This window comes from Podarcis gaigeae (assembly GCF_964106915.1).
Source record: "Podarcis gaigeae genome assembly, chromosome: 4".
Lineage (NCBI taxonomy): Eukaryota > Metazoa > Chordata > Lepidosauria > Squamata > Lacertidae > Podarcis > Podarcis gaigeae.
In genome coordinates this window covers 29,432,787-29,451,007 of record NC_139677.1, presented here as the reverse complement: position 1 = coordinate 29,451,007, position 18,221 = coordinate 29,432,787, and the positions used below count along the sequence as shown (strand labels likewise).

At 42.6% G+C, this 18,221-nt stretch overlaps 1 protein-coding gene across 3 annotated transcripts in view; it reads right to left on the bottom strand.

Annotated features, from left to right (window-relative positions):
- The window catches only part of TMEM255B (transmembrane protein 255B), a 59,155-nt gene that overhangs the window by 14,452 nt on the left and 26,482 nt on the right, over positions 1-18,221 (bottom strand). For all 3 annotated transcript variants that reach the window (XM_083735661.1, XM_083735660.1, XM_083735662.1), the window contains 3 exons: positions 16,269-16,411; positions 15,253-15,315; positions 5,344-5,433 (listed from right to left, as the gene is read on the bottom strand). In XM_083735661.1, coding sequence (XP_083591787.1) covers positions 5,344-5,433; positions 15,253-15,315; positions 16,269-16,411 — 296 coding nt within the window. The remainder of the gene's footprint in view (positions 1-5,343; positions 5,434-15,252; positions 15,316-16,268; positions 16,412-18,221) is intronic.

The following is an 18,221-nucleotide window of genomic DNA, read 5'->3' as shown; positions in this document are numbered from 1 at the left end:
GTGGAATCTGGGTCCAGGCTACAGCCTTGTAAGCACGGCCCCATTTGGAAGAAAGGAATTAATGGCATAAAAGCTAGAGCAAACCGTGTAGCCTGAGACACATTTTCAAAATAAAGAAATACCAGGAAAATTGCATATACATTTCATTACATCTCTAGGAAAACACCCAGATATTTGCTTTCAATCAGGAAAAGAGAACCTACAGCCTTCCAGATGTTGTTGGCATACAAGTACCATTACCCCTGAGCTTTGGCTATGCTAGGGTTGGTGGGAGTTGTAGTTAAAAAACATTTGGACAGCTGCAAGTTCTTTGTCCCTTTAACTAATCATCACCAATCATGTAAAAGCTCTTGAGAGAAATAAAACAAAGCTATAAAATAGGCCGCAGAGCTTTAAACACAAAGAAAATCTAAACCCAAGAAGTGAATTAAAGTTACTTTCCCATTCGGAATGATGAATGCTAATTTAATTTTTTTATAAAAGAAATTACCATATGAGCTGTGCAATTACGTTAATGACTCACTCAGGAAATGATATTAAAGGTAATTAGTTATGATTTTGCATCTTGCACCACCATGGAGAAGGAAAAATAGGCCTAACGTTTTCCTTCAAAGCGATTGGCTAATTTAATTGTGGGGAGGCATCGCATATTATTTGAGTTCGGTTTCCTACTGCCTTGCCGTTTATCAACAGAATTGCTTCTATTTTTACAGAGAGCCAATAAATAGAATGAATTTTACTGGTAGCATTGGTTTTTCCAAAAACTATGTCAATACGGTTAAGTGGAGAAAGAGTAGACATGTGTGAACAAGAGGCGCCATTCTGATTATTTGAAATGGCCTGAGGTCCACAACCATTTATGCCATAACAAATTTATCAGTCTCTGTGGTGTCTCAGGATTCTTTGTTTGTTTCTAAGGCAGCAGACTAACAAAGTCAGCCCTGTGGAATTTTTAGTGTCAAAAGCTCCCTGGCACTAAAATTAACATGATTCATGCATCATGCTGTCCCAAATCTTCATTTTATAGCATGTTCTATGTATGATACTGTGGTTTTTATGGAACAGATGAGGTTCTTCCCAGAAATGCCCTCCTGTTCCAGAAAAAAGCCACCAGATGGCACCATGGAATTCACAAATTCTTAAAAAAGGATCCATAATAAAAGAGGTTAAACTTTTGGCAAGGGCCTCCCCACTCAGGATTTTGCCAGACTCTTAAAAATTAACTCATACTAATTACTATTTGATGAAGGAGAAGGAAAACTAAAGATAAAAAGTAAAGGCAAAGGATCCCTGGACAGTTAAGTCCAGTCAATGGCGACTATGGGGTGCAGCGCTCATCTCGCTTTCAGGCTGAGGGAGCCGGCGTTTGTCCACAGACAGCGTTCTGGGTCATGTGGCCAGCATGACTAAACTGCTTCTTGGTGCAACAGAATGCCGTGAAGGAAACCAGAGCGCACGGAAATGCCATTTACCTTCCCGCCACAGTGATACTTATTTATCTACTTGCACTGGCGTGCTTTTGAACTGCTAGGTTGGCAGGAGCTGGGACAGAGCAACGGGAGCTCACCCCGTTGTGCACATTCGAACTGCCAGCCTTCTGATCGGCAAGTCCAAGAGGCTCAGTGTGGTGTAGTGGTTAAGAGCGGTAGTCTCGTAATCTGGGGAACCGGGTTCGCGTCTCCGCTCCTCCACATACAGCTGCTGGGTGACCTTGGGCTAGTCACACTTCTCTGAAGTCTCTCAGCCCCACTCACCTCACAGAGTGTTTGTTGTGGGGGAGGAAGGGAAAGGAGAATGTTAGACGCTTTGAGACTCCTTAAAGGGAGTGAAAGGCGGGATATCAAATCCAAACTCTTCTTCTTCTTCTTAGACCTCGCCACCCACATCCCAGAAGGAAAAGTACCTAACAGTGCGATCCTATGACGCTTACTCAGAAGCAATCTACACTGAATTTGACTAGGGATCAATGAACCTGTCAAATCTGACTCCCCTCAGGTTCTCATTTTCCCAGTCTTAAATTCTGCTCACATGCCATCATTAGATTGCAATTACTGGTAATCCTCAGCATTCATCAGCACTTTAGTATAAATTTCTTCAAAAATACATTTTTGTGTGTGTGCACTCTTTCCCTAACGTGCACTTTCCCCCCAAGCAACGTCCCTAATAGAATGCATTTTGTATGTTATTTTCACTAATAGATGCATTTTATGCACACCTCCCCACTAATATTCACATTTATTTAGACATGCTTTGGTTGGAGAAGGGCATTGCAAAATAAATACCTTATCCTCCCAACCCACACCATTCCCTTTTAAGTACAGTGGTACCTCGGGTTAAGTACTTAATTCGTTTGGGAGGTCTGTTCTTAACCTGAAACTGTTCTTAACCTGAGGTACCACTTTAGCTAATGGGGCCTCCCGCTGCCACCGGAGCACGATTTCTGTTCTCATCCTGAAGCAAAGTTCTTAACCCAAGGTGCTATTTCTGGGTTAGCGGAGTCTGTAACCTGAAGCGTATGTAACCTGAAGCGTATGTAACCTGAAGTACCACTGTATTTGGAATGAAGAGACCTAGCCTTGAAAGTTTGTCCTCACCCTTGCCCCCTGCCAAGCTATAGAATCACAAGGGGGAGCAACTGTCTTCTACATGCCTGGTGAAAAGGTTGTTTTGTTGTTTTGAAAGGATATTAAGTTACATGCAAGGGCCAGCTCTACTGCTGTGTAACAAAATACCGCCAACAAACATGATTCACAGATAATGGATTCCTGTAATATCTGTATTCCCCCCGCCCTGCCCCAAACTAACATCATTACAAACTACTTCCACCTTTATTTGTTTCAGTTGATCCAGGCATTCCACTTTTTTAAAAAATGGGGGTGAGGTGAATAGTGGTTTTGAATACACAAACGCTGGGATGAATGTGAACAAAGCAGACAACATCTGTATTACGATTTCTCACACGAGACAGGGGTACTTTAAATCAAGTCCCTTTTACATCAGCTTCTAATTTTTGTAAGTGCTTTTCTATAGAGCTTTCTATTAAGTGAAGTGTTTTTTTCCTCTGAATGGGGCAAATCATGTGGAGCTATATATCCTGAAATACATTTTTCTTCAGTAGTGTTTGTGCCAAATTTATGCCATCTTCACATGTGATAACAATGGATCCCCCCTCTCCTTTATTTTTTAAAAAGCTGGAGCTACTTTGTGAAAGACAGAACATAGCTAACTTTCATTATTTTGCTCATGACTTTTTAAGAAAAGCAGGAAAGAAAGAAATTATCTGCATTAAGAAAACAGGCAAAAAAGAAAAAGAAAACAGGCACACAGTGAAAAAGATTGTGCATTATTTCTTATAAACGATTGCCATCTCTTTCTAATGAAAACATGATTGAAATAAAAATAAGATGCCACATTATATATTTCGCTGTGATCAAGGGTGGTTAAGTTATATTTGACATGAGTAGTACTCCATCACACAATCCTGTCACTTCATATATTTTTATACTGTGGTTTCCTCACAATACTGACCCATTTTTTGGGGGGGGGGGGAATTATGGATCCTCGAGAAGTGAGTATAATAATAATTATTATTTTCTTCCATATTTCCATATATTCATTAACTTTCAAAAAAGAAAAAAACAACACTTGTATGTGAAACTTCTGTACCTTGAAATTAACTTCTCTCTTCCAGCTCTATATTTTTTATATATATAATTTTTATTATCTCCACATCTTTCACCCCCTCGGATTCACTAAATTCCCCAACAGTTTCAGAGCACCAAGGGACCAAGACCATGAACCAGGAAGACTCTAGTTCAGGGTTTCCCAAACTTGCATCTCCAGTTTGTTTTTAGACTACAATTCCCATCATCCCTAACTAGCAGAACCATTGGTCAGTGATGATGGGAACTGTAGTAAAAAAAAAAAAGCTGGGGACCCAAGTTTGGGAAAGCCTACTCTAATTCAAGTTTTGACATAAACTCAGGAAGTAACCACCTAGGTATCGAACATCACTTTGCCTTAGACCCCTGTCTGCTGTACAGGAAAGAGAGTACTGACTTCCCTGCAAACATTTCTGAAATAATAAGAACTTAGGAAGAGCCGTGCTGGATTATACCAAAACCCCAGCATCCTATTCTTACAGCAGCCAAACAAATGTGTATGAGAGGCCTGCAAGCATGACATGAGCCTGGTCTTGGCTGGGGAGGGCGGGGTATAAATAAAAATTATTATTATTATTTTATTATGAGCACAATAGGCGTTTTCCCACTCATGTGTTGAATGCTGAAGTCATTTATTTTGTCTGTCCTGAACCATCCAGCATTTCCAGTTTCACTGAATGGCCCTGTTTTCTATCATTATGAAAGAGAGAGAAGGAAACAACTCTCTCTCACCACTTTTTCCATACCACACATAATTTTATAATGGTGGAATGCAATTCAGTCAGCTCACCAGCTATCCAGTGATAGAAACAGAGATATGAAAGCTACGGGCTCAATGGCACCTTAAACCTAGGTTATGGGCGCAACAAGGGAATGCCTAGGCGCGCTTTTTTTGTAACGAGAATACAAAGCTGAAAATGAATGAACTGCAGCTAAAATCCTATGTTCGTTTTTCACATGGTTCTAGTCCTCATCTGAAGACTGCAAAAAAACCCAAAGCCATGCTTCCCCTGCCCACCCACCCTAATATTCTTAAAAGGGTCTCTTCTCCAGTCTTCAGAGAGTGGCTGGAAATGGGGAGGCAGAAAAAGGTCTTCCTTTCCTTCCACTCTGCAGTTTTAATCTGAAATCTTAGGCGCAGTACTGCACCCAGAGCTCAGAAACTGCTCATGCTAATGAAATTCCCTGTCGCAAAATGCGCCTAGAACAATGGGAGTTTCGATTGTGGCCCTATATATACCCCTGTCATGTCCCCCAATGCCTTTACACACCATTTCCCCCAAACTAAAAACCCATGTGTTGTAAGCTTTTCTCGTAGGGGAGTTGCTCCAGTCCCTTAGTCATTTTGGTTACCCTATTCTGCACCTTTCCCAGCTATACAATATCCTTTCTGAGATGTGGTGCCCATAACCATAGGCAGTGTTGCTGCACCAGAAAATTGCAAAGCAAGCACTATCACATAGGCAGTTTTATTTTTGGTCCCTTTCCTAATGATCCTAACAGGCAAACCACACTAAACACATGGAAGTGTGTGCTCCATAACTGCTAACTGTCCAACTACATCCCTCACATGCTGAACCTGAAGTGGATCACTAGATCTTCACCACAATCAGAAATGGCTTAGTAGGCACGAAGTGTAAGCTAACCAGGGGAGAGGGGAATATCAAAAAGGCATACTTACTATATGTCGTGCTGCAAACACACCATCAACGATTGCACAACAGAAAGCTGCTACCACTCCAAAGCTGATGAACACAATGGATGCTATCAACTAGAAAGAGAAAAGTGGACTTAGATTATTATATATTCACACAGTTACTGAAACCTGATTATGAAACACTTGGTCATCCAACTTGCATTGTTGCAGAACAGAAGATGAGAAGTTGACTCTCTAGGAAGCTCCAAATGTTTTTGAACAGGCATTTAATCCAACAGGTCAGAATATCTCTTCAAACCATGCTATATAAAACTAACACTACTACAGTATTTTTGGACTTAATGCTGTTTTATTGTTGGCTGTTGGCCTCGGGTGCCCTTCGTTCACTTGTGCACCAGTTTGACACATTTTGATGTTTAAGTGGTCTATGAATATTTTTAAATAAATTTAAAAAGTTATAAAAATAAATAAAGCCTGTGGATGGCTAAGCAAACACCACAGAGATCCAGTTACAGATAGGTAGCCGTGTTGGTCTGCCATAGTCAAAACAAAAAAAAAATCCTTCCAGTAGCACCTTAAAGACCAACTAAGTCAGTTCTTGGTATGAGCTTTCGTGTGCATGCACACTTCTTCAGATACCAGTATACAGAGATGCGTATCAGGGAATCGTTTAAATCTGTAAATGGTCTGTGCCAATAAATAGCAAAAGGGCTAGCAACCTTTTCCTGTACCACACCAATGCACTGGGGTATTTAAAACATTTAATAGGATAAATTTGTTGTAGGTGCACCTGGGGGACTTCCATCGTAGGGAATGGTCCTGGGTGGTTTCTTCAGCTGCAATTGCCCATTCTATAAAATGGGAACAGTAAGGACCTACCTCATACAGCTACTATGAGAACAGAATGCTAACTCCCATATTAGCTCTAGGGCAGGCATAGGCAAACTCGGCCCTCCAGATGTTTTGGGACTACAACTCCCACCATCCCTAGCTAACAGGACCAGTGGTCAGGAATGATGGGAATTGTTGTTTCAAAACATCTGGAGGGCCGAGTTTGCCTATGCCTGCTCTAGGGCCACTTCACACAATTAGCTAAGAACTCATTAGCTGAGAATGCATGCATGAGGTGCAAATGAAGTAATAGACTACAAGGAGGTAAGACAGACTGAACTATTTCAGGCTGCAGGTAGAGGACCAGTCTTTGTAACGCTTTCCCACCTAAAAATGTCCCTATCAATAAGAAAACAATCACAGCAGCAAATTGGCTGAAGCAGATGATCTCTCAGCAATGTGTATGTTACTTGCAAGTAGCTTTTTGTTTTGTTTTGTTTTGTTTTGTTTTGTTTTGTTTTGTTTTAATTTAAAAAGTGCCACATCCCACATGCAAGCCAGAAGTGGCATAGCCTATTTTACCACCTCACTTTGCAACGATCATAGTTATGAAATGATACGCTTCTCTCTTCATAAACTCACCTTCATTGCTAAGCTTATCTTTTTCCTAACCTTATCACTACTTATGATGCTGAATAATAAAAATGAAAAATTCTCAAGCAGTTCTGCTATTACTGCTTTGCATAGCCAAACTCTCACTTGTTGTTGATAAGTACTGTACATCCATAATGAAAAACCCCTGTATTTATTATTAAGTGCTTCAGCTCAAAACATTCATCATATACCAAACAGGAATGAGCCCATGGGAGGAGAGATAAACCATTACAATGGAAGTGTGAGTGGGAAAAGGAAAGACCATTTGGCAGCCAAAGCCGAAGAGTTTCACCATTTCCTCAGCTTTATCATGGCCACTGGTCCCATCACCTCCTGGCAAACAGAAGGGGAAGAAATGGAGGCAGCAACAGATTTTACCTTCTTGGGCTCCATGATTACAGCAGATGGTGACAGTAGTCACAAAATTAATAGACGCCTGCTTCTTGGGAGAAAAGCGATGACAAACCTAGACAGCATCTCAAAAAGCAGAGATATCACCTTGCCGACAAAGATCTGTATAGTTAAAGCTATGGTTTTCCCAGTAGTGATGTATGGAAGTGAGAGCTGGACCACAAAGAAGGCTGATCGCCAGAGAATTGATGCTTTTGAATTGTGGTGCTGGAGGAGACTCTTGAGAGTCCCATGGACTGCAAGAAGATCAAACCTATCCATTCTTAAGGAAATCAGCCCTGAGTGCTCACTGGAAGGACAGATCCTGAAGCTGAGGCTCCAATACTTTGGCCACCTCATGAGAAGAGAAGACTCCCTGGAAAAAACTCTGATGTTGGGTAAGATTGAGGGCACAAGGAGAAGGGGACGACAGAGGACGAGATGGTTGGACAGTGTTCTCAAAGCTACCAGCATGGGTTTGTCCAAACTGTGGGAGGCAGTGAAAGACAGGAGTGCCTGGCGTGCTCTGGCCCATGGGGTCACGAAGAGTCGGACACGACTAATTGATTAAACAACAATCAATGATTCTGCTTTGTTTATAAAATCAAAATGGTTTAGTCATATGCAATAGGCACACTGATTCCCCCATTCTCACTATTTCCAATGTATGGTCATCCCAGTGTCATCTTAATTTTTGTCTGTTTTGGCACCTTCACCATCTGACTATATGTAATGATAAACTATAGCACTTTGCTCTTTTAGTGCTGTTTTGAATGGCGGAAAGGAAATAATCCTTTACCCATTCTGGTGACCATGTGAACAAGGGGATGCTTCAAGGACTTTAAAGAGAAACTCATTAAGAGATCTTTATGAATAGCTCCCCACCCCTACCCCCAGGAAGAGATTCTATAGTTGGGTAGCTACAAAACCCTTTTCTCATTAGAGAGCCATTGTAATTGTAGCAAGTGTGACAGCTAGAATAGACATGAATGAATAATGAACACCCAGTACCCATGACATAATCATATCTCCTCTAGTGTGACAGTCCTCGAGTGTCGTCTCAATTACAGCAGCGCTATTACGGAGGCACCGACCTTTGGAAAGAATAGGTTGACAGGGCATAAATTGTGAGGCTTGCTGCTTACTGCAGCGATAAGATGCCTTAATGACTGAGGACTGAGCACCCTTGCAAGAACTCGTGTTTTAAAAAAATAAATTACTGAAATGTGGAGTCCACATTTCAACCCAGTTGTGAATGGGGACGGGGAGTTTGCTGCATGGAAGACATGACATAGTATCCACAGGATGATAATTATTGATCCTGTCTCACCACCCTGTCACTAGCTGACAATACAGGTGCCTCAACACCAACAGCAACCACTCAGGCAGTTTGTGATGAATTTCAATCACTGAATACCCTTTTACCAGGATATTAAATCTAGTTTGCTCTTTAGTTGCCATAGTAACAAATGTCACAATTTTTGTGCGTTATGGATGGAGATGGCACACGAAACCTGTTCGGGAATTCTGCCATATATTTGTCTCACAATGTACACAAAAGAAAGATGAGGTTATTTTCCTCCACTCTCAGGATCAGGGAAATCTGGATGGGAGTCAAAAATTCCCCCCAAACTAACCTGGTCTCTTCAAATAAACCTTATCACATAAGCAAGCCTTTCCTAAAAAGGTAAAGGTAAGGACCCCAGACAGTTAAGTCCAGTCGCGAACGACTCTGGGGTTGCGGCGCTCATCTCGCTTTATTGGCTGAGGGAGCTGACATTTGTCCTCAGACAGTTTTTCCGGGTCATGTGGCCAGCATGACTAAGCCGCTTCTGGCGAAACCAGAGCAGTGCATGGAAATGCCATTTACCTTCCTACCGGAGCGGTACCTATTTATCTACTTGCACTTTGACGTGTTTTCGAACAACTAGGTTGGCAGGAGCTGGGACAGAGAAACGACAGCTCACCCTGTCGCAGGGATTCGAACCACCGACCTTCCAATCAGCAGGCCCTAGGCTCTGTGGTTTAGACCACAACACCACCCGCTTCCTAAGCCTCTCCTAGACTTATGGTAATGTATGAATTGAACTCTAGGCAGATGAAGAAGAGTCAGATTCATGGGTAGCGTATGAGAACATTGTGGAGGTGAGGCCTAACCCTTGACCACAGCAGCCAAACTTAACCCCCACTTATTTTGGAGTTAGCCCCATTGCATTCAATAGGACTTACTTCTGAGTAGACACTTAATTTGTTATATTTATCCCACCATTCCTCAAAGGATCTCAAGGTGGTGTAGGAGGTTCTTGTCCCTCTCCATTTTATCCTCACAAACCACCCTGTGAGGTAAGTTAAGCTGAGAGACCATGACTGGCCCAAGGCTACCCAGCAAGCTTCGTGGCTGAGTGGCGATTTGAACTCTGGACTCCCAGATCCTAGTTCAACACACTAATCACTAAATCACACTGACTGTCTAGCATGGTTAGGATTGTACTGTAAACTGTTGTCGGAAAGAGCAGTCCCTTCTGAATCAGAGCTCAAAAGCTTTAGAACAGCATTCCTAAAGCGGTCTGTCAATGTTCCTCCAAGGTGCCCTTCCAGAAAAGTTAGAAGGCTTATCTGTTTAGCCCAGCAATGTTTACTCTGACTGGCAAGCACTCTCCAGGGCTTCAGGCACGGGTATCGCCTGCCGCTCTCTGCACAGGCCTTTGGCAGTTAAAAAGGAAAAGCAAAGTTGATAAATTCTATTGTTTACTCTTTCAAAATACAGTCTTGGATCCTGAACACCTTGCGAGTCGAACGTTTTGGCTCCCAAACGCCGGTTTGCGAACGTTCTTTGGAACCTGAACGTCCGACGCAACTTCAAGGTTCAAGGGCAATCATGTTAGAACAACTAATAAGAAAGGCAACTTCACAGCAGAGGTGATTTTAGGCAACTGGTGCAGCCACAACAATGCTGCAGAACAGAGCACAATAGGCTGGAGGCTGAATTTTAGCATTGCACAGGGCGCTGCTGACATTTGAGGTCCCAAAGTCCACCGCTGCTTCAGAGGGTGTAGGGACTAACTGGCCTTAAAGCCAGTGGATGAGGCACATCACCACTATTATGCTGCAGCAGCTGAGTGTCTGTTTTCTGAAAGCTAGCAATTGGGAATGTCAAAGTCGTTAGAAAACACGTTCCCTGCCTGTCTTAACGCATGGACTAGGAGGTGTTCCTTTTGCCTCCAACCTAGAGGTCGGATTAAGAACTTTAGAGGCCCTATGCACTTAAAAGATTTTGGTTCCCATACACACACACACACACACACACACACACACTTTAATAAGCCATAAATGAGAACCTATTTTTCAAAATGAAAGAAAACCTACAGTGAGATGGAAAACGATGCTTATTTTCGTATACTTCCACTTTATTCCATGATATGAACTATTTAATTACTAGCTTACAGCTGAATCTTGTGTTTTCATGCTTTAATTAATATAGACAGATTTTATCTCAGAATTTGTAAACTGAAAAGTGGAGTTGCTGGTTCATGGTAAATCTGGCAATGGAAAGTTTCTGTGGTGCCCCTCCCTTCCCTTGAAGCCCTAAGCACATGATTATTTTGCTTAATGGTTAATCCAGCCCTGTCCCAACCCCCAAAGGTGCTATCAATTGCAGGCATTTTTCTAATTGACGTAATATGGGAGTCTATCATAATGGGCACTTATTCATTTTTTAAAACAGCCAGTCTATTTTAACTAATAGCGTCATCTTAAGACCCCACTATACAACAGCAGCAGGAGAGTGTAACATCCCACTACAGTCTGCCAGTTCCATTGTCAGAGGTCATCATGGCTGTAGTTCAGAGTACTGCTATTTCAGCAGAAAACACCGCCGAAGGGAAGGAAAAACGCAGGCTGAGCTACTTGGAGTTGGAGAGTACAAGACTTTAACTGCCCTAATCAGATCTCATGTGTCGTTAATAATAATGTTAATTAATTTTGCTGATATATATTGTGAAGGGTGTTCCCCAGCCAAAGCAACGCAAACAGCAGGTACGTAAAGGTAAAGGGACCCCTGACCATTAGGTCCAGTCGTGACCGACTCTGGGGTTGCGGCGCTCATCTCACTTTATTGGCTGAGGGAGCCGGTGTACAGGATGACTAAGCTGCTTCTGGCAAACCACAGCAGCGCACGGAAACACCGTTTATCTTCCCGCCGGAGTGGTACCTATTTATCTACTTGCACTTTGACGTGCTTTCGAACTGCTAGGTTGGCAGGAGCAGGGACTGAGAAATGGGAGCTCACTCCGTTGCAGGGATTCGAACCACTGACCTTCTGATTCATAGGCTCTGTGGTTTAACCCACAGAGCCACCTGCGTCCCATAAACAGCAGATAGCTAACTCTTTATTGTCAAAGCTATGGCTCCGAATAGCCACGAACACCAGTTTAGCATCTAGGCAACTATTCCCAGGTCTGCGTTCTCTGGAGCAGTTGCAGCAACAGAGGGTCACTCCCCCTCCACCAGTTTCTGTACCTCCCCCTGACGGGCTGCCTGCACACAGTCGGAGACTACGCCTGCACGGACTCTTCCTCTGTTCATCCCTCTTCAGTCTCCTCCTGATTCTGGGAGACACTGGTGCAGGATAGGGTGAGGAAGCACCTGGTCCTACACTTGCCTGACGTGAATCTTCCTCCTCTTTTTCCGACCCATCCTGTGCTCCAGAAACAGCTCTACAGAAGAGCTGGAGCATGTCTTCTCCTGTCACCTATCTTACGATCGGCTGGGTTTCTTAGATCCAAGAGGTGGGATTAAGGCCTGTTCTAAGGCCTGTCGTCTGGTATAAGGGAGGACTGTTGCATGTTCTGAGGTTTGGGGGTGCCCATCACAGTCATCCCTAGCTCTCACAGACACTTGTGATAATGCCCAAAGAGTACCTGAAGCATCACCAAACAATATAGTTCAGCTTTTTTAATCTTGCTTCCTTGGTCGATACCACTGAAACAGAACAATAAATCATGGCCATATTTTGGTTCTTCAAATTGTTTGGTATCAGCACTTTATGAAGAGCATATTACCCATCAAAATATTTTATGAGGGGTTGGGTTTGTAGCTTAAAGTGTGAGATTCACCATCTGTGCCTCCTACAAAAATCTAACATCTGCAGGCATAAAACTGCACTTGCCCAGTATAATTGCACAGGCAGGGGAGTGACCATCGCTGCATTGCTATGTTTTAACTCAGTGGTGCGGATAAAAAATTCATCAAGTTCTCCATTTCCGAAAAGTTGAGGCAATCTATTATAACACGTAGAAAAGGCACACAAATGTAGCCTTGATCTTTTTCGCATGCTCTGAGCAACAGGGAACGGTAGTGTTGTTGAGTGGGAGGCCATTTGTAGGTTTGGGAACCTTAAAAATAAGAATAACCCCATGAGTTGAGGGTAGTCAATGAGGTACCCTCTAAATGCTGTTGAACCCCAACTCCCATAAGCCCCAGCCAACATGGTCAGTGGCCAGAATGGATATGATTTGAAGGAACATAACACTACCACCACTTTGCTGAAGTTAAGCAGATCTAGGTCTGGTCAGTGTCTGGATGGATTATTGCTTTGGGTTCTATTACTCTGAGGTGTATAGTAGTAGTAGTAGTAGTAGTAGTAGTAATAATAATAATAATAATAATAATAATAATAATAATAATAATAATGTGATTTTAAAATTTTATGAAACGTGAAAGAAGAAAAATGGACTATAAATGTAAGATGGGAGCTGTAATCCAACAACATCTGGGGAACCACACTGGCTACCCCTGCCGTAAACATGGGGGAGAAAACCTGAAGAACAAAAAAGCCTACTCTGGAGTACAAATATTATCAAAGTCTAGTTACTAGGATGTGAACAAGCATGTATCTTTGCCCTGGCTTTCGGCACCTGAGATGTGTGTTTTCAGAGCCCACCCTATTCTTGTGATTGTAGTCTGCTTTGAATGTTCTGGATTTTGAACTTTACATTGTTGTAACCTGCCCTGAGACCTGCTGGTGAAGGGCAGGAAATAAATATAACATTAATATTACAAAATCAATACCAAATACGATGTAACAAAGCTAGATAACAATCCAGTCCCACAAATAGCTGACTTTTGATTCAACTACTGTATACAATAGGGAGGCTGGTCAGCTAGATTAACTACTCAGTCATGAGCATCCATCGCAATGCCAAAATCCACGCAGATGGATTTGCTGTTGAGTTGTTGCTTTAAGCAACTGCAGCTACTTCAGACTCAAAAAACAGTTCAGAATTCGCCAAAGCAATGGAAGATCTCTAGTAGCTGGAAACCGATGAAATGCTTGTCAGGTCTTGCTCACCTTGGTGCACTTGTAGAAAATGTCAAAGGCCAGATGCAGATTGCTCAAGGATTGCTGGGCCTGAGATTCCCCACCTGCTATGAATCATGAAGAATTGATGCTTTTGAATTATGGTGCTGGAGGAGACTCTTGAGAGTCCCATGGACTGCAAGAAGATCAAACCTATCCATTCTGAAGGAAATCAGCCCTGAGTGCTCACTGGAAGGACAGATCCTGAAGCTGAGGCTCCAATACTTTGGCCACCTCATGAGAAGAGAAGACTCCCTGGAAAAGACCCTGATGTTGGGAAAGATGGAGGGCACAAGGAGAAGAGGACGACAGAGGACGAGATGGTTGGACAGTCTTCTCGAAGCTATCAACATGTGTTTGACCAAACTGCAGGAGGCAGTGGAAGACAGGAGTGCCTGGCTTGCTCTGGTCCATGGGGTCACAAAGAGTAGGACACGACTAAACAACCAACAATGAATCATGAAGTAAGGCCCGCCATTTATGTCTGCTCACCAGCAAGTCTAAATAAACTTCCAGTTTTCACTAGCCTAGGACTGCAAATGAAGGGGATGGGGTTTGCCAAGCACCACATATGGAACCGGCAGGCTGCTTTTATATTTGGTAGGTGACACATTGTGTAGGAGGTCTGAGCTGGACAAACCTCAGGGAGGCATCAGTATGAATTTTAAGCAAGAGCGTGCAAGTTGCTTGCCATGTATATGTATTGCTAAGGTGGCTTTGTAGCTCCCTGCGTGCAAGAGCTAAGCTTTTAAAGAATGTGTGAGCGGGAAGGCACAATGATTTACTAATCTCTCTACAAGGGCTGTGTGTGGTTGAAGCTGATGGAGCACTTAGGGCAGCAGCATCCTCTGTAGATATTTCCCCCAGTTCCGAGAGGTGCATATACTGAGCTCATGACTCTCTCCACAGATATGCTTCTTAAAAAATATATACTCGGGCATCATTTGAAATATTACTCAAGCTCAGTATAAAGAGTGGGCTTATTAAAATCATAATTAGGTGAGGCACGGCTGAAGGCAGCCTGACAAAATCAATGACTTGGTTTGTGCAGTTCTGATTAATTTGATATATCAACAAAAGCACTGCAGGATTTAACCCTCATTGTTTGGAGAAGGTAATGTTGCAAATTTGGGAAGCTTTTTAACCCCACAAAACCACTTGTTTTCAGAGTAGCTGTCAGAGTCCAGCTGAGCCGTTTGAAGATGTAGCTGGGGATGATTTGATTTCAAAATATAAACAGTTTAATTTATTAAACTGCATTAAAATGAATTAGTATCCCATGACGAAAGAATAGTAACATAAAAGTTGCTGGGATACACAATGGTTAACTTTTTATTATTTTACACAAAAAAGCATGTACAGAATATATATTTGTTTTCTTAAGGGCAAACAAAGTTCTGACAACCCCTCAACTATGAAATCTGCATTGGGGTATCAGTTACAGGAGGAAAAACAACGGGAGAAAAAGCAAACCAGAAACCAAAACATGCCTAGGTAAAATGCTGGTCTCATGGTAAATAATGGAAGGGATCTCATATACCCCTTTAAAAAGTTGAAATGCAGGAGAGTTGAAACTCAACAGGTCAACTGACCACTTGACTGTTGAAGGATACATGGAGAATGAAATGTCTGAGGTCTGCAATAACATATTTAATCTTATAGATTTTTTAAAGCAACATTTAAATATATTATGTGCTTACCATTTGCTTCCGATTCTCTACAAGATGGATACCGATAATCCCTAGGAAGGACCCAAAACCAAGCTGTGGCGAAGAACAAAGAAACAACAGGTCATAGAATCATAGAGTTGGAAGAGACCACAAGGGCCATCGAGTCCAACTTAGCTGTGTATATAGGATAGTGTCCTGGTTTGCACATCATGTTAAACCATGGTTTGTTTAACAATCATTTATTAAACCATGCTATCACTATGTGTAAACCCGGTCCAGCAGCTTAAATGTGGTTAAAGATTGCACATTACAGGTTTAAAAATACAAACAACGTTTAAAATCATATCGGAGATCACAAATAGAATGTAACTGAGTGGTATGTACAGGTTCAAGGCTTATGGCAACCACAACTATTAATAATAAACTATACAGGAAGAAAGAAACTTTTACTAATTACTGTAAATAAAGTAACTAAAATTCTGGAAACTGCGGAAAATGAGGCAGGAGTACAGAATTTACTTCCTGATTAATATTTCTCCTAAGTATGGTTGTTCCAACCTTGCATTTTGGATTTTAGCATTTTACATGCTGCTGCACATGAGACCTTATCTTCCAACACATATATATCAATCTGAGCTTGTTCTGTATTCCCCAAGTCTGTGCAACATGCATCTATGTATGTGAAACACAGTAGGAAATAATGGACATTTAGGCAGCTCTCTCCATGAAATATTACTCATGACACAGATTCAGAACTGAAGATAGCTAGGTTATTAATATTCCTAACAATACTTGAGGTGGAGCCCTGTATCCATCTACCAGTATCTTGTTCTAATCTACTCAGGGTGTGCTAGCTTGCTTGTCTTCGCTTTCACACATACACACACAAACAAACATACATCACACACAATCAGGTTAACATTGCTTGAGCTGTCAAATTCCACAAAAAAGCTTTGTTGGGCAGATAATTCTGCACAATGGTTACTTCATTGCATGGCACACAGCATTGTAAATACTTGAAACCCTAAAATATAATTCCTACTTACGATTATTCCTGGATAATAACCGCCCACAGTTACATTTTCTGTTCTGGTGGTAGCTGCAAGGCCTATGGTCAGTATGAAAACAGACACTATCAAGAGGGCGATTGTGAACCATAGAGAAGTTTTCTTCCTTTTCGCAAAGTGCCCTGTGGAGTGAGGGGGGGGAAAATGTTATTATAAGCACCACAGTACATTTGCACAAATCCCAAGGCGGCGGCAATGTGCTACACCTGTATCCTACTTATTAAGTTGTGGGTGAACATATCAGATGACACAGTGATTTTTCAAACAGCTCTTGTTTATTCACAGGCCAGAACAGAACTGAACTGAAGGGTTCAGTCAGCCTGCTTATATAGAGCTCCACTAGAATGCAACAGTAACCATTTTCTGTAACTATCCAATCACTGAACGTCACTTTCAATCCCTTATTTGCATATGTGGACCTGAGTGAAAACTATCTACAATATCCCCCTGCTGGCCCAGGGTGAGAACTTCAGTACATAACACTACTCTCCCACAAAGGAACTAAAAATGGTGAATTAACCTTATAACCAAGCCTGTTGCGTAGGCTAAGAAACAGCAGCTTGCCTAAGGCTTTCCAGTAAGTTTCGAACAGGGACAGCTCAAGCCATTTTGCTGCATGATCCAAAGGGCTAGGTGGCACCCCCTCCCCCATTCCATGCATCAACAGAAGTATAGTGTCCAGATAATGCGGAATGGTCTGTACCACTCTATTCTGTCTTTGCCAGACCACTCCTGGAATATTGTCTCCAATTCTGGGCACCACAATTTCGGAAGGGTGTTGACAAGGTGGAACATGTGCAGAGGAGGGCTACCAAGATGATCAAGGGTCTGGAAACCAAGCCTTATGAGGAACGGTTGAATGAGCTGGGTATGTTTAGCCTGGAAAACAGGAGACTGAGAGGAGATATGATAGTTATCTTTAAATATCTCAAGGGCTTTCAAATGGAAGATGGAGCAAGCTTCTTTTCTCCTGCTCTGGAAGGGAGGACTCAAAGCAAGGGCTTCAAGTTACAAGAAAGGAGATTGCCGTTAAACATCAGGAAAAACTTTCTGACAGTAAGAGCTGTTTGACAATAGAATGGACTCCCCTGGGAGGCTGTGGACTCTCCTTCCTTGGAGGTCTTTAAGCAGAGATTGGATGGCCATCTATCATGGATGCTTTAGCTGAGATTTCTGTGTTGCAGGGGGCTGAACCAGATGACCATTGGGGTCCCTTCCAACTCCACAATTTTATGATTTTGTGTGTAGACGATAACTGGATTGACAACTAAATCTTATTTCAACATGGGTGGCAGGACAGCTTTCTCCAGCGTACCTGAGAACAGCCAGCTTAAAATGCAGAGCAGTCAGCAAGGCAAAGAAAGATGTGCCGGCCAACACCCTACGTCCACTTCCCGCATCCCAGCATCTGCTACTTGAAGCAGCTATTTCACTCTTCCTAATGGTAGGGCCAGCCCTGGTTTTATAGGTGAGCAGGGCTGGCCAAGGAGATTTTGCTGCCTGAGGCAAAATGTTCTGCCCCCACCACACTCCTGCCTCCTGCGGGCACACATCTACTTCAGGGGCACCTAAAGTATTGGCAGGAGCAGTGTGGCATGCCCATGGAGGAGAGTCCAGATCTGCCACCTGAGACGACCACTTTACCCTGCAACATGGGTAGGCTGACCCTGTAGGTGAGCATGGCTTTCAGCTCAGAGCCCAATAGCCAAGCCCAACACTCCAGGGTCAAACAAAATGTGCCAGAGAGCCATAGTCAGAGTCTAGTGAAGAGCTGTTTTGTTGGGGGCCTTAGAACTGTCCCCTTTCATTGTTTCCCAGCTTAAATTACCCTTCTGAAGATGATATTAGCCAAGTTGGGGATAATGCGCAAAGTTCTCTTGAATCGCATGGTTTAGGTTCTGTCTACTCACCAATCCTCTCAAAGCAGAAAAA